At 41.0% G+C, this 24,384-nt stretch overlaps 1 protein-coding gene across 9 annotated transcripts in view; it reads left to right on the top strand.

Moving 5' to 3' along the window:
- Positions 1-20,725, top strand: part of PFKFB2 (6-phosphofructo-2-kinase/fructose-2,6-biphosphatase 2) — a 38,401-nt gene extending 17,676 nt beyond the window's left edge. For 3 of the 9 annotated variants that reach the window (XM_081864945.1, XM_081864952.1, XM_081864953.1), the window contains exons 13-17: positions 551-613; positions 1,541-1,611; positions 4,816-5,007; positions 6,676-6,698; positions 9,024-14,642. In XM_081864945.1, the coding sequence (XP_081721071.1) occupies positions 551-613; positions 1,541-1,611; positions 4,816-5,007; positions 6,676-6,698; positions 9,024-9,090 (416 nt within the window). In that variant the 3' untranslated portion in view covers positions 9,091-14,642. Of the gene's footprint in view, positions 1-550; positions 614-1,540; positions 1,612-3,750; positions 3,772-4,815; positions 5,008-6,675; positions 6,699-9,023; positions 14,643-17,187 lie in introns of those variants that run through there. The other 6 variants (XM_081864946.1, XM_081864948.1, XM_081864947.1 and 3 more) reach the window with 6 other exon arrangements.
- Positions 20,726-24,384: the final 3,659 nt, after the last annotated feature.

The following is a 24,384-nucleotide window of genomic DNA, read 5'->3' as shown; positions in this document are numbered from 1 at the left end:
GGGCAGCTATTTGCAAGCCTTCGGAGCGTGCGGGAGTTCCCACCAGCTCGGGCTTCCCCCGCCCAGCCCCGCAGCTAAAAACGAAGCCGTGTGCAGCCTCTCCTGCCTGGAGAGGTTGTGCGTGGCTAAAGAGGAAGCCAAGTCTTGGCTTCTTTGCTCTTTGGGGCTGGGGGGAGGGGAAATAAAAAAAATTCTTTATTTCCCCCCCAAAAAACTAGGTGCGCCCTATGGTCCAGTGCGCCCTATAGAGCGAAAAATACAGCAATTGCACAGACTGAGAGAAATTATCTCTTGCTAATTGGCTTTTGCACATCTAGCATTTACTACATTCTCCGAGCATTACTGTCAAAAGTCTGTAGGTACATTCACACATTTACCACAAAGTTCCTTCTGAGTTGAGGCAACAAGGAGAGTTGCATAAAGTACATTTTGGACCATGCTTGGTAGTTTTTAATTCTTATTTTAGTTGAGATTCCTGCATTGAAAGGGGTTTGACTAGATGATCCTCAGGGTCCCGTCCAACTCTATGATTCCACTTGTATTATTATAGATGAACTGCCCTACCTGAGGTGTCCTCTTCATACCATCCTTAAACTCACACCAGTTGCTTATGGTAAGTATTTGTTTGTTTATTAATGTGGGCAGGGAGAGAGGAAGCAATGATTCTAGTGCTTACTAGTGCTTAGCTTGAGACAAGGGTTCAGATTGCACCTGTTTCACAGAGCCAGCATAAAGTCATTTCACCACCCTGAATCATCTTCCCCCCACCTGTAAATTGAGGGACTGATAGGGTTGTGTTCAGTTGGTGCCCTTTTGTCTGCAGAAGTGCCTTTGCCACAGCAGACACACATACAGTTGTACCTTGGATCCCGAACGCCTTGTGAGTCAAACGTTTTGGCTCTCGAACGCTGCAAACCCGGAAGTGAGTGTTCCAGTTTGCGAACATTCTTTGGAAACCAAACATCCAACATGGCTTCCGTGGCTTACGATGGAGTGCAGGAAGCTCCTTCGGCCAATCGGAAGCCACGCCTTTGTTGTTGAACATTTTCGGAAGTTGAACGGACTTCCGGAACGGCTTCCGTTCGACAACCAATGTATGACTGTACTAACAGAAAAGGAAGTTCCCCCCTACAGCTCCCAGCAGCCCCCAAAATCAGCTCCAGAGTGTTGGAGGACCACCTGGAGCAGGTGGAAGGTAGCATGGAAGGAGCTGCAGAGAGAAAGAAGCAAGAATGGTCAAAAAACGCCCCTTCTTCTAGCAAAAAAACAAGAAGCACCAATTGGATTGCACCTATAACCTGTCCTGTGTTGTTGAATTCTTTGCCCAAATAAGAAACAATCCAGACCAAATGTTGAGGAAACTTGGGTGCATACAGTGGAGCCCCCGTCTCTTCCTCAGAAGCATCTTTGCATTTCAGTTTTGGAGTTAAAATTAACACTTTAAGATTTTTTTTTCTCTGTGTTTTTTTGGCCCCCCCTCCTTGTCTAATAATGTAGCAATGCATGATTTTAAGTATATTCCATTTTCACATTTATGAAGGCTGTAAATTGGAAATGATTTCCCTGAATGTGGAAGCTGTGGACACACACCGGGACAAGCCACCCACAACAGTATGTAAAATATATACCAGCCCTTTCCTGTGTATTCTGTTTTGTTTGTTGTTGAACTGAATGTTTGACCCATGACTGTTAACTTGATGTACCTAGATTTGAGCTGTCAAATCTCATTAACTTTTTACAACTTAGGCTCAAGTACTTTGGTTTCATTGGGCTATGGGTACAAAACACTTGGAAATCAATGGGAAGCTCCTAGTCCACTTCACATGGGGCCTAAAGTATACTGTTAATGGTTTAGGAAGTAAAAAAAAAGCACTGCTGCATTCCAGATATGGTCCATTTTGTTGAGTTGTAAAATGTAAAGATGCGTCGTTAGACTTAGTAGCTCAGGCTGCAACCCTGTACTCACTTACCTGGGAGTAAGTTCCACTGAACTTTCTGGTGTTTCCTTCTGAGTAGGCACATCTAGGCTTTGTATTGTTGCTCTTGGCATGCAAGATACGTGAACTGCATATCTAGATATGCGAACTGTAAGATGAATCCAGGCAAGCATTTACCAGGTCACAATGTACTCCCTGTGGACATAATCACTTGAAAACCTTTACCTCCCCTGTCTGTCTAACCTGATTGGAAATCTGAGGAAGCAGAAAAAGAAGTAAAATCTCACCTCACCCATGCACCAGTCATCATGTAACAGGTGATTTATTGCCTCTTTAAGAGGTTGCCAAAGTACAGGATGAGTCCAAATTCTTGTACACACATTGTATGTTCTTGTACTGTATTAAAAGGCTGAAATGTGACCTTTGCATATCAGTTTGTCATAAGTGGAGGGAAATCTTGTAGTGGTTAAGAGCGGCAGTCTCGTAATCTGGTGAACCAGGTTCGCATCTCCGCTCCTCCACATGCAGCTGCTGGGTGACCTTGGGCCAGTCACACTTCTCTGAAGTCTCTCAGCCCCACTCACCTCACAGAGTGTTTGTTGTGGGGGAGGAAGGGAAAAGAGAATGTTAGCCGCTTTGAGACTCCTTCAGGTGGTGATAAAGTGGGATATCAAATCCAAACTCCTCTTCTTGAAGTGCCAAAATAGCATCCAGTATATTTGATATAGTTATTTGGGGAAATAAGGTTACATTATTACAGCTTGAAACACAACATTGCCTTTTTTTTGGTTGCTTAATTTACTGTAAGAATGAGATTGCTGCGATCTTAGTGTCGTTGTACCAACAGATCTAATAATACACGTTGCTAAAAATGGTTTACTCACAATTCAAGATTTATTTATTTTTAAGCATTCAGTTAGGCCTTTTGCCTTCAGCTCTGTAATAGCTAGTATGCAATAGATACTGCTTAGCAATCTTATAGCAATGGTTCATTCAGTTCAAAAGCATTAAGTGCTTTGAATATGCAAAATCTGCATGCAACTGGTACTACATTACAGCATGACATATAAATCCTATGAATTTGCTGGTTTGAAGTTTTTATTTTACAAGGAAAATAAGTCCCAGGGCATCGTTAAGACCAAAAAATACTAGGTGGTTTCAATATACTGTGAACCACTGCACTTTTGGGATGTTTTAACCTAGCTTCCCTCAGTTTATACTATGAATAAAATAAATGACCGGAATGTTCTTTTGAATTACAAAGGTATTTTTTCTTCTTCTGTTTCTCTGAAACAAGATGCCCTCTGCTCTGCAGGAAGGCCTTCTACCCCCTACCCTCCATCCTCACCTCTCTTACTCCATCTAGATTTCAAATGATTAGATTTGCTGTTTTTCTGGGACTCACAGAAAGCAAAACAATGATGAAAACGCCAAAGGGCAGAAAAATACATTTCAGTGTGTAGCCACAGTAGGGTGAAAGTTAGCATGAACTACAGGATTCAACCAAGATTTTTTATGACTTTGTTTAAATCATCTTTGTTTTGTTTTCAGGCTCCCCCCCCCCCCCATTCTAAGCCAGAGTCAAAAGCCAGGAAAGTGGTGTGCAATACTGTGTCGCTGGTAGGCACTAAATCCATGGAACAGAAGGCAGTATTTATATGGTTCCTGGGTGGTTACCCATCCAAGCACTGACCAGACCCAGACTTCCTTTGGTGGCTTCATGGGTCTTCAGGCAATTCCCTGGCCAGTATGCTCAATATGAACATTTGGAACAAGTATTACTGTATTCACATGAGCTTCCCCTTGATTTCAGGACTAATCAAGGAAACTTCATGAAAAATAGAAAATAAATGAATGAAGCTGAACAGCCTGGCATTGTCACTATGTTGACAGATTCACCCAAAGGGAACAGGTCTTATAGTTCAAGTGCAAGGGACAGTGCTGAACTTTTGCTTCCTGCCAGTTCTTCCGTGACATTGCTGTGCTATAAAAGAGACCATGGGCTTAAAGCAGAGGAAGGGTTCGTGAAGACTTACTTCTGTGACTTCCTGAGAGCTCTTAGACTAGCCCAAGAGGTCTTGTATTGGCCCAGCCCTGCAACCAGGAATTTGTATGCTAAGGAGCTCTGAAGGAGCTCTATTTCAATTGAGCATCACAGTGCTGCTTTAGCTGCAGCCACAAAATCTTCACTCGAAATGCTGTAGCCAAAAGTAGACCCTGAAAATCAGGCTGCCCTAGTGTCACACTTCCAAACAGCTTACGTAAGAAAAATAGCTGAAGTCATCTGATTGGTGAGCAAGAATTATATCCTGCATGCGGAGACCTTGAGCACGCAGCATTTAATATTTAACCTGCCTGAGCGGTACTAAAGGATTCCCTACCTGGTAATACTCTACTCATTCATTTGTATTTCCCTTTTCTTCTCTAAGAATATACAGCTGGGTAGAAATGAACCTTATTTAGGTTTATTTTGCTAATGTTTTACTTACAATATTTATACTGTTTTCATAGGCAATAACAAGGCAGGGTACAAAAAAACTAGATGTATATAAAATAAAACAACAGTTCACAATAACACGGCAGCCTCCTCCCTGCACTTATGAGAAGCACTTGGAGGAAGAGAGAAATGTGCCCTTACTCCTTCACTGCAGGAGAGCACACCATATGAAACAGAGATATGAATACCAGTGGCATATATATATATATATATGTATATGTGTGTGTATGTATGTATGTGTGTATATATATATATATATATATATATATATATATATATATATATGCCTGGCATCAACAATATTCAGTGGTGTTTTAACTGTGGTTTAAAATTCTGTGATTCGATTTCTCACCCCTTATAATATCCTCCATTTTCAATCAGAACAACCTTCCCAAGAGCCAAACCCCTGTAAGGATGAGAAGGAACAGCTTTACACCACTAGCCAGTCCGGACACATTAAAACGTCCTCGCAATTACAGTGTTGGGAGCCAGCCTCTCAATCCGGCAGGGTCTCTTCTGTTCCGGGAGGCTCGAGACGGGGCTGATCAACAAAAGCTGCAAGACAGTGTTCAGGTGGTAATATCTCTATCCTAATCTTCTATTCCAATTTCAAGCACGGCAAAAATTGTGCAGTGTTATGTCACCTGTCACTCCTTACTTCAGAAGTTGACCTTTTCAAGCCAATTGAAAGCTGGTGACGCTTTACATGAGATTATTGGACAGAACCTACCATCAAAAGTCAGGATTCAAAGAACCTACTGCGCATGATTAAGATGCTTCTGTGCGTGCATTGCGGGGAGGGGGGGATAATTTCCCTTCCAACTGCAGCCTTTTGCACCACATTTGTTAACCTTTAGGGTGTGACTTTCACAAAAGTGGAGTAGCTCAGGAGGCCTTGATGCAAAGAACTCTGTGTGGCCTTTTAGATTTTGGCCAAAGGGTTCATGTCAGGCCACTCCAAATAGCTATGTACTTTGAAGTATTCTGGTTTGAAAATTATGGGTGGACACTTAAAAGTAATAATGATTTCTGTTGCTGCAAAACTTTCCTTTTTATGAGGAAAATATGTTTCTAATGCTAAGCAAAAGCCCTTTGAATAAGGCTGTTGTCTAAAGTGAGCATTTTAAGACAGATTTGTCAGATCCATAGTAGTTTGTAGCTGAGTGCATGGGCTCTACACAATATACCCAACATATACATAATTTCTTACAGTGGACAGTCATATTTGCTATACAGTGGTACCTTGGTTGTCAAACGGCTTCACTCCCAAACAAATCGGCTCCCAAACACCGCAAACCTGGAATTCCAGGTTCCAATTTGCAAACGTTTTTTGGAAGCCAAATATCTGACATGGCTTCCGATTGAGTGCAGGAAGCTCCTGCAGCCAATCGGAAGCTGCACCTTGGTTTTCGAACAGTTCTGGGAGTCGAACGGACTCCCAAAATGGATTAAGTTTGATAACCAAGGTACCACTGTACTATATATGCAGTAATTTGCTGCAGTTTTCTTTGACCCATGTATATCCCTCAGATTGGATAAATAGTTTTCAGCAGCATTTCCAATATCACTGCAATTTTGCTTGCTGATTTGCATTTTGCTTTTTCATCAGCTGCTTATTTCTCAGGCTACAACATAGTGCTCTGTTGCTTAATAAAACAAAGACCCAGTTTCCAGGGCGTATGTCAGACAGTAGTCTCTGCCAGAGCAAGTTTCTGGAGTGAGGCTGTAGATGAAACAGGATTTCTTTGGAAAGTCCAGGATCTTTTTAAAAAAATAAAAATACCCAGGTTTGTCACTGTAATATATGAGAAGCAGATTGATGGAAGAACAGGAAAAACTGGTGCTGAAATCTTGTTCTTTGCAGAGCCTTTCGGCAATGACTTCAGTATAAAAAACAGTAATTGATAGTAGGCCTCACCTCCAACTAATAAGTAGTTCATGCTAAAACTGAAATGTGTTTCTTGGGCATGGTGATAAAAAAAATGCAGATGACCATTTGTTCTTGTAGCTTCTGCTCACTTGCTTTGCTTGCGGAGGGAAAGAGCTATATGTAATTATGCTAGGCCGGTAGCCATTTAACAGTCACTGGCTTGCATTTTTCAATAATTTTGGATGCAAGTTAACATTGGTCTTCTTGCTCGTGAAGACTGCTTTCTATGTGCTGTTCTGCTTTCTTGCTTTTTATATCTTCATTGAACTGCAGCTTGAGCTTTCCTATACTGTTTTTTTCTTTCTTTGCAGCTTCAAGTGGGAAGTGCTTGCCTGTGAGTATCGTTGTGAACAGCTTGCATGTGTAATTGTATGTTTTTGAGAAATAAACATTTACCAAGAGATGATTAGAAGTCTGTTTCAAAGGAAGGTACATGGAGAGAAAATACCAAATAATTCTCCTACAAATTAAAGCCCCTTTAAGTTGGGTGTAATATTTTATAGCTCATAGATCAATATCCATTTATAGAAAAGTGACTTTTCTTTCAAAATGAGCAAGATGGATGAAGCACAACAAGGAATCAAGTATAAAACCTATCTTTAAGTAAGCTTGCTGAAGCTGTACAAGCCTTATCTTATTAGGACTACTACAATTTATCTTTTTCATATTCCGAAGATGTGCTACGTTTTAAGCCAAAAATGAAAAGCATGACTGCAGGGGTTTGCAAATGAGTTTAAAAATGAATATAAAAGTTTGCCATGTACTGAGTCAGACCACAGGTTTAGCTAGCTTAGTATTGTCTGCTATGGTGTGCACTGATCTCAGGCTGAGTTCCATCCAAGTCCTGCTACTTATGATCCTATTTCAACTAGAGATGCCAGACACTGAACACAGAATAAAATATTACGAATACAAAGCATGAGCTCTGCCATTGAACTGTGGTCCCTACAAGACTCCATGCTGTTGCACTCATGGGGAAGCCACACTAGTTTGCAGTTACCTATTGAGTCTACAGTTATTTGTAAGTTTCTCTAATGGGATGAATTCTGGGCTAAATTCACAGCAGTGTATTCTAGGCATGCCTTGCATTGCCATGGAGACAGGATAAAAGCAAATTAATGACAAAGCATTTTGACAAAGGCATCTTCTAATCCCTTGATATTGGGAGCCAGTGTGGTGTAGTGGTTAAGAGCAGTAGTCTCGTAATCTGGGGAACCGGGTTCGCGTCTCCGCTCCTCCACATGCAGCTGCTGGGTGACCTTGGGCCAGTCGCACTTCTTTGAAGTCTCTCAGCCCCACTCACCTCACAGAGTGTTTGTTGTGGGGGAGGAAGGGTAAGGAGAATGTTAGCCGCTTTGAGACTCCTTAAAGGGAGTGAAAGGCGGGATATCAAATCCAAACTCTTCTTCTTCTTCTTCTTCTTGATACGCAATCTCCTCTCGAGGCTCAGTTTACAGGAATTTGTAAATCATATATTTGCTTCCCAATAGCCCTGTAAAATGACACGTCTGCATCTCACAAAAAGTCGGAGATTACTGTTGAGAGGGTAAGGCTGAGAGCTGCTGGTCACATTCCAGTACCAGGAATAGTGGGAAGAAGTTCAGAATAGTGGAAGCAAGCTACCACGTTGCAGAAATTGCCAAGTGTGACTTGGTACCTGTAGATTCTTAGAACCAGTGCACTATTTTGAAGAGAGAGTATCTGTTAAGTAATATGACACACACATTCTCTGGCTATATGAACTAATATAATCCTACCAGGAGTGAGTACAGGAATGAATGCAGGAACATCAGACCATTGGTCCATCAAGCTGATAGACCAGTTTTCCACACTGACTGGCAGCAGCTGTCCAGGTTTCAGATGGGAGACTCTCCAAGCCCTACCTGAAGATGCAAGCGATTGGACCAGGGACCTTCATCCAGCTGCTCCACCACCAAGTTACAGCCCTTCACGCAGGAGTAAATATAATGAGGAGGTGTAGGTTATGACCATGAATTAATGAGAGTATGAGAGATAACAGAAGAGTAAATAAATATAAGTGGAAGAAATAAGAAAGGAAATTAAGAACACAGGAGAAGTTCAGAGATAGGTAGGAAGTCACAGAGGCTCCTATACCCCTGTATCTGACTTATACCCATGTATAAGCTCTGTCACACTCAATGAGACTTATTTGTGAGCAGACATGCATAGGACTGTGTTGTAAATGTGAGTCATAAGCCATATGAGGAGACAGACTTTCTGTCTTAGAATGTTGCATGTCTGTTAACAGTTTGTGAACATTCTGTGACATCACATTGCTGCAGCCAATTGCTATTGGGCATGCTTAACAAATCATCTAGCAATTGTGAATTGGTTATTGCATATTTGCTCACACACACACACACACACACACACACACTTTGTAAAAGAATCCTCTGTCTTTTCTTGGTAAGGAAGGTAGTCGGATCAGATCTGATTCTGCTCTTGCAGTGCTTGTGTGCTGCAGTCCTCCTGAAATGTCATGCCTTAACAGTGCCAGCTAGATGTGTCTAGCACACCTAGACATTGTCAGTTGTCCCTGAGAAGCAGAATACAAAGAGTTGGAAAATACTATGCTGTCTCTTTCTCACATTATAATGTGAGAGGATATGTCAATGGCATGTTATTTCCCTCTCTACAGGGAGAAATCAGACGCAATCATCTGTGAGCCCCTGGTCTGGCTACCACCAAGTGAGATTGTCCCATGAAGGAGGCATTTGCTGCAAACCTGCACAGAATGGCCAGTCTCTTAAATTTCCTTCCCCTTCTATTGCTCTGCAACTATGCTGGTCTGCATTCCCCGTTGCAGCATTACTAAATGTAACTGTGGCAAGTCTCTCTTTGATATCTTAGCTTTTTCCATTTTGTGTGTGGACCTCACCTGTATTAATATTTGTAAATCTGTGGTTATTTTTGTAACATTCCCCAACAGCTGTGATCGTCCTGTACAGTTGTGTGTGTGGAAGAGAGAGAGGGAGGTTGTGTATTTCTGTTTGTGGTATTTTTGCTTTGTGGAGTTAGATTTCTGCCCTGCATGTAATGGTGATTGTGACAGCTGCCTTGCAACACATGTGGGAGTCGCTTTTCCTTGCCATTTATGGAATGCATTTTTTCCTAGAAACCACAATCCATTTGTGGTCCCTAGCTGCTTTATGGGAGTGATCTAATAATAGAGATTTTTTTTTGTTAAATATTTGCTGCAAATTAGGAAATAGATGCAGGGATATGTGATTCAGTATCTGGAATGCACTTTCGATACTTGGCACTGTTCCCGTACTTTGCCTTAATGGGAACACTCCCAAAGAAAGATTATTTGCCTGCACAATGTGCTTTATTGTTTGCTGAAAATGTTTCAGTTTTGTCCCTGGCTGTCCTGGAAACCTTTTCATAGGTCCCATACCCTAGTGCTTGCATTTTCCCATAATTGCAATCTTGTTGGTGTATGTTTTGTAAAATGATAATAGTAATAATAATCTTGGTAAATGCTACATTTGTGAACTTTCAATAATCCGCCCCCTGATAAACTTGATTCACTTTGCTGGAGGGAAAGAGAAGGCAACAGGGTGGGTCTCCTTGGTTCAAGGATTGTGAAATGCAGCCAGGTTTTGATGAATGACTGAGTATTTTAAATTGGAAATTTGTTCCATTCTTTTTAAACGGCTTGATTAGTAAAGGAATGAGAGGGTAGGACAGTGATGAGGAAAAATGAGAGCATGAGACTTCTGCCCAGACCAGCCACATAAAGTAAGGATGGGCAAGCTGTAGTCCATCAGATGTTACTGGATTTCAGCTCCTATAACCACTGGTCCTGCTGGCTCTGAGCCTGATGGGAGTTGGAGTGGGGGGGGGACCCACAGGTTTTGTTTGCCTCCAGACTGTCAGTATTTTGCAGGAGGGCTTCAAGCTCATACTAAAGTTAGGTTTGCACAATTAAAGTGGATTAAAGTTGCCCTGGTGCAACAAATCTACTTAAAAACAACAACGAACCCCACAGACTTTCTGTGGTTAGAATAATGACAGTGGATGTATCCTGGTTTCTGCTTCCTGATACACATTCAAGATGCGTAGACGTGCTTTCATCCACTGTACCTGCTTTTTACTGTTATAAGCACTTGGAAAAAGACAGAACCACTAAGAGAGTGATGAAACTCTCCTAGAACAAAAGAATTAGTGGACTGCATACTTGAATGATGGTCACTTTCAGAGTAAACCCTCAGAATAAATTATATTCTCCAAATACACAAGCCTATAATTACATAATAGACATCTAAAACATACAATTCCTGTCTGGTAGATCTACACAAAGCCCTTTAGAGCCTTGGGACAGCCCTAAGAGGCAAAGGTACGATTGCCATAATTCAAAAAGTGGCACAAAATTGTTGAAATCTCATAACAAAAAAAAGTTAAAATTTTCTTTAAAAACTAAACTTCCAATATGCATACAGATTTTCCAAGCCTTTTCTGTCCAAACACAGTTTCAAACAGCCAAATCATGGCTGTGTCAGGGAAATTCCGGACATATGGCAACCGCAGGCATAGGTGAGGAGTTTGATATCTTACATTTTGATGTATACTGTTAACTTTTAAACCACCACCCTTTAAGGAATTCCCCAGTAAAGGTACTAGACTGTATCTTGATGGTTTTTGCAGGGAAATCTCCACGAACTGCCACCTTACAGTTTACCCAGTCACGGATATGTACATGCTTAGTATGGAACCCGTTACCATACTTATTATTAGTTGTTTTTATTAAATTTGTTAGTTGCTTTATCTTGCCCAAGGCAACCCAAAGCAACTTATAAACAAACAGACAATAAACACCACATAGATACATTAATACAAAGAGTGATAGGAATACATTAAAAACATTTGTAAAAGGCCACAGATGGTAAAAGGCCAATAGCCTAGTTATAGAGAAACATTTTTGCTTAAATAATGATGGCACCAGGCAAGCCTCCCTGGGGAGAGCATTCCACAAATGGGGAGCCACTGCAGAAAAGGCTCGTTCTCATGTTGCCACCCTCTGGGCCACTTGTGGAGGGGGTACATGAAGGAAGAGCTCAGGTAATGAGTGCAGGGTTCAGGTCAGTTCATATGGGGAAATGTGGTCCTTGAGGTATTGCTGTCCTGAGTCATTTAAGGCTTTATAAGTCCAAACTGGGACGCAGGTGGCGCTGTGGGTTAAACCTCAGAGCCTAGGACTTGCCGATCAGAAGGTTGGCGGTTCGAATCCCCTCGACCGGGTGAGCTCCCGTTGCTCAGTCCCTGCTCCTGCCAACCTAGCAGTTCAAAAGCACGTCAAAGTGCAAGTAGATAAATAAGTACCGCTCCGGCGGGAAGCTAAACGGCATTTCTTTGCACTGCTCTCGTTCACCAGAAGCAGCTTAGTCATGCTGGCCACATGACCCGGAAGCTGTATGCTGGCACCCTCGGCCAATAAAGCGAGATGAGCACCGCAACCCCAGAGTCGGCCACGACTGGACCTAATGGTGAGGAGTCCCTTTACCTTTAAGTCCAAACTAGCACTTTGAATTGGGTAGATGGATGTAATGCTGTCATCACAGCATGCTTAATTCCAAATTAATTAAGCCCTGTATAACATATCTAGGTTTTGATTTCAGAGGCAAAAATGCATTAGCCTGCTCATCTTAGGCTAATGAACACATAAAGGAAGTAAAAGAGAGTGGGGAGCACATACTCTTTGGGAATCTGAGCCAAGACACCCACACTTGCACAATTTTTTACCCCTAGTGCTATACATTCAATTGCTGTTGTCTGTAGCTGAGTGGCCTTAAATTATTCTTTTTACTGGTAGCTCATCATACAAAGCCAGTTTTCATGTAGACGTTACAAATGGAAAGGTAACTAGTTGCTAGTACTGAAACACCATGTTCAGGATGGACTGGTAGGGGGTTTGTGAATGGCATTCTATCGTCATGTAAGACAAAGCTGTAGCAAAACCAATATAAGTGTGCATTGTGATTTTTCTGGTTTTTCCTGAGCAGTTATCTCAACACTAATGCAAGCTGAGCAGGCATAGAAGTAGTTTGTGCACAGACACACAAAAGATACCCAGACTACTGTTTCAACTAACTCCCAACTTTGAGAGATGACCTCAAAAAGTGATCATGTAGTTTAGCTTCTTATCTAGGACTTTATTCTGTATTACCCTTACAGAGCAACCCCAACCCTGGGTCATCCAAGCCTGGGGGCATTCAGAGTGTCAGAGCCACTACTGCATTCAAAGCAACATCGGCTCCTACCAGTCAGGAAAGGGGAGAGACCAACTTTTTTAAAAAGGAGCACCACCAGCACAAGCCAGTACCTTTGGCGGGCACAGTGAGGTCTTATGTGGTGGCGGAGCCTCCCCACCAACACCAGAGCCTGATGGAGGGACACCTCTGGCATCCTAATCGCCTCTAGTTCTATGGATCAGGGGTTAGAATTGCTCCCTTAATCTAGAAGTTCATATGCTAGACTTCAGCAGTTTTAGTCTGCAACATATGACCCAAGATTAATTCTTTTAAAAATCCTATGTGATACTTTGTTGTGGTAAGGACGCATAAATGTGCAGGCAACCGGAGAAACACTCACAGCCACTTTGCTCTTCCCCAGTCTTTTGAATGTGGCTCATGGCTGGCTAAAGCACATGGTTAGTGGGATGAGAGCTTAACCACTAGAAAATCAGGGCTGTAGAAGATAGTAGAGACAATTTTATGACTAGGCTGGTTAAGCTGGGTTCTCCATCAGTCTGCACACCCAAGCCAAAACACATTAGATTTCAATTAGTTCATTTCAGCAAATTCATTTCCTAGCATGTTTGGACATCTCTTTTTTTCCTGTAGTCTTTTGCTCAGAGATCTCTGATGGTTCTTTAAACCTTTATTGGAAGTATGGAATTAGGAGTAAGTTTGATTGATTTATTCTTCATTTGATAATTTGTGGTCAGCATTTTCAGAGATGAATCACCGTCCTGTGTTTCTTAGAACAAATGAATGTGTTTCAAGTTAGAGGGCAATGTGCCTTGTTTTCCTTGGCTCTCTAATGGTGAACTTGAAATAATAGTGAAATCATAATAAATATTATGTGTTTATTTATATGTACACTGTAAGCAATTTGACTTTTACCAAAGCTGCAATAATGCACAAGCTTAAATAATGATCTCCTGTATGTGTAAATATGAATGTTTTGCATATGGTCAAAGGTAACTTTATAAAGATGGCATCAGAGCACTATGGAGGTCTCTCTCAGCACATGTGCACACGCACACCCCCACACATATGTAATTCATTTTGCCCATCTATTACTTTTATAAACCTCAAAATTTTCCAAGTGCCAGAACAACGATGTTATCATATAGAAGATGACTTTTTGCTGCAACAACTTTGTTATACATTCAGTGGAAATTTTTTTAATTGTATAATTGAAGGCTAATGCGCATAGAACTGTTTTGCTGTGCAATTTATGGTTTTGACACATGTATGCTACCCTCCATAGGCAGGAGCAACTGGATAATCAAGGATGCATTGCTTATGCTGGCTCAAATGCAAGAGGGCTCCATTATTACTGTATTGCCCATCATTCCAGATTATCGACTAAGCAGGGACATACAAATGAGACCATTATTACACTCCATGGGAATCCAAATACTAATGCTGTTAATTGTGGCTTAAATTAAGACCAAGGCCTAGAACCACTATTAAGTTGCATTGCCCAGGAAACAACTCAAATTTAGAGATGCACCATGGCTTTATGTGGTAGTGCATTTGTAACTATAGCCATATTTATGTTCATGTTGCTGTCGTGTGAATGAAAGCACTCAGGTAGATAATGATATTTTTCATCCTATATAATTGTAAGTTAAAATACTGCACATTGTTTCATTTTTCTACATAATAGTTTCATTTAAGCAAAAATTTACTGCCCAATTACCTACGAGAGATTTATTAGATCTTACATCTCAATCATGACTGCTCTGTATGCATATCTTCTTAGTTTATTTCATTTAATTTGCGGGTGTGTATATGTGCAATTATGCTGTGTGAATGTATACTTCTAAAAAGCATCAAACTGCCAGTTGTTGACTTTCTGTGCAGAAATAAGTAGAAGTCATAAAACCAGGTTTTTTTCCATAAAGGTTGGCAGTTTTAGCCTGGAAAGCCTGAATATCAATATTGTAATGAGTCATCTTAAATAATTGTATTAGCATTGTGAACTTTCTTGTGGACCAGGTAAATAAAATTTCATCCACTGCAAACCATGCTGCAATGCTTTTCTTTCTCATTACTTTGCGCTGGCACTCTTTTCAAAATCAGTAACAATTTGTAAAGCTGGAGGCAAAAATGCACTTTCTCAATTGTGTGGAGCTCAGGCAGATGTAAAGGGTAAGTGGTTGCTTTGCACATCGTGGCTGGAATCCAAACACTCACATCCATGTGCAGGTGGAAAGCACTTGTATGGGGAAGGACCAGCCAGTGGCAGGGCTCCAGACTTTAGAAGAGCTTTTTGGGAGAGCATTGTAAGGGAGAACTTGAAATCACCATGCTTTATGGAAGGTTGACCTTTGGGTCCCACTCTACATCTTATACATACCTGTATAAATGTGACAGATATGTTTGCAGACATTGCACAATCACCAGAGAGCTATGACTGGCCACAGCCACTTTCAGTTTTCAGACTGAAACCTAGCATCTCTTAACCCTGGACAGGTCTTTGAGCATTTAAAAGAGGTGTAATGAAGACAAAAAAATATATTCTGATGTGAACCATACCCTAAAGCAGCCTTCCCCTAGCTTAGTGTCTTCCAGATGTTTTGCACCACAATTCCCACTAGTCCCAGCACAGGGTTGGAGAAGGCTGCCCTAGAAATAAAAGTGCTTTTTGGTGTCAAGGCCTGAAATACAAAATAAGGTTTAAAGAACTCTTGAATCAAGCATTGTTTGTTTTTATTCCTGTGTTCATTTCATCAATATCCATTTAAAAAAAATGTGCCAGTGACAGGTCGCTTAAGCTCAACTTTGTGAGTATTTGCAAGTATTTACATTTAATAATCATATATGACCAACTCTGAAGGAAAATGTAATGAAAATGATATATAGATGGTACATGACCCCAGTTAAACTTGCCAAAATATACCATTCGTCTGATAATAAATGTTGGAAATGCAGAGAAAATGAAGGAACATTCTTTCACCTCTGGTGGACATGCCCTAAGGTGAAGGCCTTCTGGGAAATGATATATAATGAGCTGAAAAAGGTATTTAAGTATACCTTCACAAAGAAACCAGAGGCCTTCCTTCTGGGTATTGTCGGCCAGAAGGTGTTAAAGAAGGATCGAACATTTTTTATGTATGCAACAACGGCAGCAAGGATTCTCATTGCAAAAAACTGGAAAACTCAAGATCTACCCACACTGGAAGAGTGGCAGATGCAGCTGATGGACTATATGCAACTGGCCGAGATGACCGGCAGAATCCGTGATCTGGGAGAAGAGAAGATGGAGGAAGACTGGGAGAAATTTAAGATGTATTTACAAAAACATTGTAATTTGGTTGAATGTTAAGAAGGATGCTAGATTATAAAAAACTGGCCACCACTAAACTAGATTTAAATTTGATGATAAGTGAGACTAAAGAAAATATAAAAAATTTTTGGAAGAAGTGCTAGATTATATTTGAATGAGTGGACATGAGATTGTAAACAAGTTGATAATTTGTTTGGAAAAAAATTTTAACGATGTAAATGGGAGCGGGAGACGTGAGGGAGTCCAAAGAAGTGATGAAATTGTTGTAAAAGAAGTAAGATTGTTTATTATGTGTGCATTTATATTTAAAAACCTTAATATTTATTAAAAAAAAAAAACTATGAATGCATGAAATACATATTATAAAGAACGATTTTGCAGATGAAGTTATTGGACACCTCCACAAAAGTTGTCTTTGAGCAAGTTTTACTCAAAAGTAAATCCATCTGAGTTGAGTGGGGATCTCTCATAAATGTGCTATGGACTGCAGCTTTAATTGGTTTGAATGCACTTCAAAATGCAAAATTAACAAATGTGATGAGCAATGCAAAATTATTTTTTGAGCATGTGTGGAATTCATTGCAGTCAGATTTGTTATACTCACTTGAATTCCATATGAACCCTGATTAAAATTATTATATGGAAAGATAATAACACAGGATATAGGTGTGACAAGGACAGACAGTGGACTTCCCTGATTCTGTAGTAGTCAGAGAGAATAAAACTCTGTAGAATTCATTTGCAATATTTCTGCAGATCAGTGTGTTTCAAGCCAGATTGATGATTGCAAATGGATTTGTGTGCCTTTTTAAATAATAGATCTGTTTTTGTTTTAATCATAGTTTGGAAAATGACAAGTTAAAGTTTTTTTAATGTACAATACCAATTAGCCATTTTGGGGAGGAAATAAAGGCATGTGTTACAAGTTAAAGATGGTCAAGGGCTGAGTTAGGCTAGAGTAGCATAACAAACATGCCTACAGATGCTGAGAGAAGGGGTGGTCCTATGAACTTGGCAGCTAGATGAGTATATTGAATGAGGTTTTGAAGGTGGAGATGCCATGAAGACTTAATCATTCTAGAAGTAGAGCACAATTTTGTATTGTTTGTGAAACATTAATTCCAGTGATTTTATGTGGTCCAACATTATGCATTCAACATGCATTTAATTAATCTTACAGTTAATTAAAAGGTGAACAGAAATATTGAGAATGGCAATGTGGAATTCCTTTAGCATCTAAATGTTCATAGTTTTGACTTTTGCATTTGGTTTCTCCTTTCCAGAGAACAGCTGGCATAGCACTGTAGAAGCATTCCGCTTGTGTGATGGGAAATCGTCACGGAGGCCTCAGAAAATAAGCCACCTGGGACTGCAACCCCTTGCACTTGATCAACATCCTGAGTGTTAAATGTAGTTGTTGTCTCAGGAGACTAAAGCATGGTGGACTAGCTAGTTTTCTGGACCAATGACAAGTTCTCTTAATATCTCTAAAAATGGTAGTGCTGAAAATCTGCTTTGTGAAAAATACGCTACTCAACATCTAAATCAGGCATAGGCAAACTCGGCCCTCCAGATGTTTTGGGACTACAACTCCCATCATCCCTAGCTTACCAGTGGTCAGGGGTGGTGGGAATTGTAGTCCCAAAACATCTGGAGGGCCAAGTTTGGTTGTGCCTGATCTAAATACTAGAGCAGGTGTGGGGAACCTTTGGCTTTCCAGATGTTGTTGAACTCCCATCATCCTGATCATTGGCCATGCTTACCAGGGGCTAAGGGGAGTTGTAGTTCAGGAATGTCTGGAGAGCCAGATATTCACCATACCTGCTCTAGAGCAAACTCATTTTGAACCTCTCAAGCTCTGGTGATGCACTTTTAGATCTTTGAGAAATCGTGTATCTTTAAGACATATTTGCCATTCAAATTTAAATCACTTTCAAATCTATTTAAATCACCCAGTTCCAGACAAGATAAGCTCTGAGAAATGTAGTTCGTGATGGTCACTATGAGCACAGGATGTTGGACAAGATGGGCCTTTGGCCTGATTCAGGAAGCTGTTCTTATGTGTTATGTTTCTTGTCTGCTATCATCACAACCACAACCCGTGTTTTGTCTGCCCAATCTAAATTGCATTGTTAATACTTAGGAAGATTATTCCTTGTAGAAGAGATCCTGAGAGGAGTCTTCTGCCTACATATCAGGCATGAAGACCTGATGAATTTTCTTAAATATGTGACATTGAAACACTGACAGTACTGCCACAAAGTCCAAGCAAAATCTAGTTGTTTTTCTCATTTGGTTCTGTGGGAACTCTGAAATGTTTCTGGAGCTTTTTTTCATAGACATTCAATCATGGGGAGATAGGATATCTTAGCTTTTCAGTGCCCATTCCAAAAATTGACACAGCTTAATGAAATTGCTAGCATTAAGGTTTCCAAGAGCACAGGCAAGATTCATTTGGCTATGGAAGATCCATTTTCATGGCTTGGATTAATAGAAATAACGAGAGATAACAGACTCTAGAATGACACTTTCTTGCTAACCATCCTGAAACATCTGTCTTTCACTGTTGGTAGACATACTACTAAAGATGGGCCATTGGCTTAAGAAAGACAGGCAATTCTTATTAAATACTAATAATTTATTTTAATGTATAACCATCTGAATATATGCTATGGGTCATACTAATTTCACAGTGTTTCAGGTTTACCTATGGGAAATATTAGTTATATCCAATGGCGTCTATCAATGTTGATGAAATGCTCTTTGATCTAATGGAGGTTTCCATCAAGAGAATGGGGAGGAAGGTGATTTTTTTGCCGATTCTCCTCCTCTCCTGCAGTTCCAACGCTATTCCAAGGAGTCCCCCAACCTTCTGGAGCAGATTTTGAGGGTCAGATAAAAGAAAATACTTAATGCAACTCACTGTTGAACTGGAACTTACTCCCACAGGAGGCAGGGATGCCTACCAACTTGGATGGCTTTAAAAGAGGATTGGGCAAATTCATGGGGAGATCAACGACTACTAGGCACAATGGCATTTTCCATCTGCACTGTCAGATGAAGTATGCCTCTAAATGTCAGCTGCTGGAAATGGAAAGTGAGCAGATTGCCGTTCTGCTTGTGTTCTGCCTGCCTTCAGGCATCTCTTGGCCACTGTGAGAACAGGACACTGGAGTAGATGGGCTAGTGGCCTGATGCAGCAGGCTTTTCTTAAGTTCTTAAGGCAAGCCATGGCATAGCTACAGAATGGCCAGGGAGGAGCAAAGTCAATGCCCACCATGTCTCTCAGAGCCCACACATTCATACCCAGGCATAGTTTGGCATAGCGTAATTTGCAGGGCAGGGCATTGTAGGTTCAGAAGTTCATTCAGGCATTATTGTGTGTCTTTTTTTCTGAATCCTGAACAGAATGGAGAGAAATCTATATGCAGTGAGTTTGAGCTTTCCAAACTGTGTGTCGCGCTTCTCTCGGGGCTGGAAAGGGGTTAGTTTAATCTCCGGTTTGCCAGCAAATTACTGTGTCTCAAAATGATGCATGTCTAAAAAGTGTGTCACCAACATGAAAAGTTTGGAAAGCTCTGTGTTACATATTTTTTATTTCTGCTGATTGAGCCCACTAAAAAGGGTTTAGTGTAATCATTCCTATTATTAATATTATTTATTTATTTATGCTCTGCCTTTTTCCTGGCGGGTCTCAAGATGGCTTACAGATAAAAATAAGAATTGCTTTCCTACTCTTATCCTTGTTTACTCAGAAGTACCCTATTCAATAGCAGTTATTCCCAGGTAAGTATGCATAGGATTGCAGACTTACTGTTACTCTTCATGTTTATAAAGAAAATATATAGGGGACAGTTCCACAAAATTAAGCAATTTCCATAGAATATATTTAAGCATACCATAACCACATTCCAATGTGATGCTACCGAAGTACACAATCCTGCTTACAATTAGGATAAATATGTTGCCATAGAATTAATATACTACCTATTGCCTCTACGCACAATATACTGCTGTATCTTTTGCACAGTTTTATGAGGGAATGTTTTTGATAATGACTCCCTGCTTGCATCAAGAGGTAAATAATAAATATGTTTTAAATGCCAGGACATATGAATGTGACTGCTTATTAATGAGCAGTTTGATCCTAATTGACTAAAATCACTGCTGTAATATAATAATCTTCTTAATGCTGGGGGTTGTTTCTGCCACAAACAGCCTGCGTTGACCAAGATGCTTTCTGGTCAGGGATGTCTGAAATTTCCTTTTGTATATCTAAAACTAGTGTTGTGAGTAATGTCCTGTTGTCTTAGATTCAGAATGCAAATATGTGTTTTAAAAGCACAGCCATTAGTTGGTAATCATTCAAGTGCAATCCTATGCTGATTTTGGTTCATTATAATGGTACCCATGCTCAGTGCCTCAACAATAAAACAAATCATTATGACATCTGATAATCATTCAGTAGATACATACTGTAGACCCTCCAAGTGTCCGTATTTTCCAGGGGCAGTTCCAGATTTACAGAGGCCGTCCCGGTTTCTGATTTGATTCCGGAATGTCCCGCTTTTCCTTAGAACATCCCTATTTTCATCGGAGAAATGTTGGAGGGTATGGAGGTATGTGACCACCCTCCCCCCTCCCCGAGACAAGCAGATAAGTAACTATGCAAGCTTTAAAAGACATCTGAAGGCAGCCCTGTATAGGGAGGTTTGTTAATGTTTTATGATGTTTTTATATATGTTGGAAGCCACCCAGCATGGCTGGGGCAACCTGGTCAGATGAGGGGGGTATAAACAATAAAATTATTATTATCATTGAGTAGGGTGTCCCTATTTTCATCAGATAAATATTGGAGGGTATGATACTGTCACCCCATTGCATGGCTTACCAAAGCTGTTGTTGTCTTTGTGCCCTTAACTGTACAACTAGGCTCTAGTCTAGTACACATGCTCACAAAAGCATTTTATCTTAGTTAAACAGTAGCTTCTAAGATAGGTTGGATAATGAGCATGGCTCAGTCAGAGAACTTGGCACCACCCCAGGCTTCTTGATTGATTCACTTTTCCAGATAGAGAAGGTTCTTTTCTGTCAGAAAAGACCAGTTGATTGAGCACATGGAAAGCTTAACTCTTCCAGTGCAGGAATAGATCCTTCTTTTCAGGGAGGAACCCAGTTTTCATCTAGTAGAGTCTCTGGTTATCTAGCACCTCCAGGCAGCTTTAAAGTGGGCCTACTACTGCTACTATAATACTACTACTATTTATAATAATAATAATAATAAATTTATTATTTATACCCCATCTATCTGGCTGGGTTTCCCCGGCCACTCTGGGCATCTCCCAACAGAATATTAAAAAAATGATAAAACATCAAACATTAAAAACTTCCCTAAACTGAACTGCCTTCAGGTGTCTTCTAAATGTCAGATAGTTGTTTATTTCCTTCTGATGGGAGGGCTTTCCACAGGACAGGCGCCACTACCAAGAAGGCCCTCTGCCTGGTTCCCTGTAACCTCACTTTTTGCAGTGAGGGAACCGCCAGAAGGCCCTTGGCACTGGACCTCAGTGTCTGGGCTGAACAATGGGGGTGGAGACGCTCCTTCAGGTATACTGAGCTGAGGCCATTTAGGACTTTAAAGATCAGCACCACCGCTTTGAATTGTGCTTAGAAACATACTGGGAGCCAATGTCAGAGCAGTGTGCCCTGACACAGAGCAGGGGTTTTGTTTTGTTTTTTAAAAAATAAATATTTATTGAAATTTTAACAAAATACAACAAAAAAAGAAAAAACAGAAAACAGAAAAATACATAAAACACAAAAAATAGATAGAGCAGGGGTTTTGTTTCACAGCAGCCTGTAGCAGATGTAACAATATACCTTAGCTTTATATGTGAGAATTCAATGCAATGGGGCTTACTGCCTTCAGCTTGGACTGTTTTAATGCCACTGAGTAGGCAATGCAATCCAAATTCAGGTTTGTAACTGAAATGTTCAGTGTCATCTTCAGACAGATCACCATTGGCTACAACAGAATATAAAGCATTCGATCACACAAATACACACTGGAATGAATGTAACAGTTTGAGTGTTAGGAGTTTGCCACACAGCATTCCATAGATTGCGCACCAAATATTATACTATATACTAGTTCCAAACAGACATGAAAGCACAGATGTTGGAGCTGTAGTATATGGGAATGATAAAGAATAAAAAGTATTTTTCGCTCTATAAGATGCACCGGACCATAAGACGCACCTAGTTTTTGGAGGAGGAAAACAAGAAAAAAATATTCTGAATCCCAGAAGCCAGAACAGCAAGAGGGATAACTGCGCAGCGAAAGCAGCAATCCCTCTTGCTGTTGCGGCTTCTGGGATAGCTGCGCAGCCTGCATTCGCTCCATAAGATGCACACACATTTCCCCTTACTTTTTAGGAGGGGAAAAGTGAGTCTTACAGAGCAAAAAATACTGTAATTGTCAATGGCCCAAAGTAAGTGAGGAGTTGGTTATACATACCAGTTTTGTCCATATTAGATTAGTAGCTAAATGTGACTTATCTTCTCTCTTTATTACCCAAAGCTCTGCACATAGCAATAATATAAAAAATGAAATATGATTGAACTACATGCTTTATGAAAGAGTAATTATTGCACTGTTATGGACTTTAGTAAGTAAATAGAAGCATGCCTTGTCTTTGCATGTTCCTATTAGTAGAACATAGATATGTTTTGTTTTTTAAATACATCTTCAGTTAACCAGGTCAGGATTAGTTCAGACCCTGAAAAAGGACATGCATGAGTGTGTGAAATAGGCTAAACTAGTAGGTTTAAGTGAAGAACTGGCAAACAACACATTTGCCTTCAAATTCTATATTTGAAGGGGAAATGCCTAGAATTTCTTTCATGTTGCTGTCCAGGTTAAATAGTACAATGCTGGAATCTCATGTTCCAAGGTATTTGCACAATGTTTTTTTGAATTGTGAAAAATAATAAAAGCATTCCACTAATGTAACCTTGTTTCTCCCTGTTACTTTCCTGCAATTGTTTATCAAACTGATCTGTTAGAAGGATTCAAGAGCTGCTGCTTTTTTTGCCTTCCATGCCACGCCTCTCCAAACTTGCTCAAATGGAAACACAGGTAGTGGCAGGAGCTGTGAAGCACTGCTTAAATGCTGACAGCAGCTCCATGAAAAGCAGGATGCTGAAGGGAAAGTAGCAGGGAACTAATAAGTGAAAGGGAACAGAGGATGAAGGAATCAAAAGAAGAAAAATTTAACAGGAGGAGGAAAAATGAAAGTGAAGGTAGGAGAAAAACCGGATTGGCTGCAAGTAGAACTAGAGGGGAGAGCACTTCTGGATTGTTAAGCCCTGTGGGTGAGCCAGAAAGAGGCATTATAGGATAGCGTAGGTGGGTGAAAGGAACTACACTACCGGCATTATGGCACTAAGGCATTATGACGGGTCTAAGTAGTACGTAACTACACAGGACAGAAAAGGGGTCTTGTTATGGGGGAAAAAATGTCCAAGCCCCAGGGCCGGATTTAGGTCTGATGAAGCCCTAAGCTACTGAAGGTAATGGGGCCCTTTATATGTCCAGCTGTCTTTTGTCAAGAACAAATTGTCACTTTTTTGTGTGTGTTGAATATATGCTATATGGTAATTTATGGACCTAATCTAAAACCATTTTTTATTTGCGCATAACAAATAGGAGCCTACACAACACAAAACACTGTTGCTGTATGTTTTATTTTATTGTTTTTATCTCATATTTTGGGAAATGTACATCCATTCCCTTAAAATTTTTGGTGGGGCCCTATGTTGTAGCTTGCTTACCTTGTACGTAAATCAGGCACTGCCAAGCCCTAGTATTGTGTATGGAAGTAAGCATAGGTCCTGGGTGCCTGAGCATCCACAAAATTCCCCATGAAGGGGCCAGGCACCCACGAATTTTGGCGCCAGGGCCATTCACGCTGCATGGCACCCACGGCCCCTGGCACCCAGGTTGCCGGGCCATGTTGGCACACCTGCAACTAAGGCTGCCACTCCATGTTCGCCTACTGTGGAGCGAATTCAGCGATCCATCGCATTCCCTGAGCACATCTAGGAGGCCAGAGCGCAAGGCAAGTTGGTTGTTGCATCTGCTAGGAGAGCTCCTGTGCGCAACTTGCTCTGATGAGGGCTAGAATTTTAAGTGGAGAACCGTCGGTCAGCGCTGCTCCTCCCCACACCACCCGCGGGTGACCGCGTCCCAGCGGCGGCTCGCGATCCCTTCCCCCCGCGCGATACCGAGCGCACTACGCGGCTCTTCTACCTACGTTCCCCACCCGCCAATCTCGAACGCGCGCCTTTGCCGCCGCCTCCAACCGGCATGCGCGCGGTTCTGGGGCGGTAAGGCCCGGAACCGATAACGGCGGAGACGACTCCTTCTCTTCGCCCTCCTCCTAGAGTACCTTACCTGAAACCACGCTAGTGCTCACGCC

This window comes from Podarcis erhardii (assembly GCF_964252035.2).
Source record: "Podarcis erhardii genome assembly, chromosome: 6".
NCBI classification, from domain to species: Eukaryota; Metazoa; Chordata; class Lepidosauria; order Squamata; family Lacertidae; genus Podarcis; species Podarcis erhardii.
This window is presented reverse-complemented; position numbering and strand designations above follow the sequence as displayed.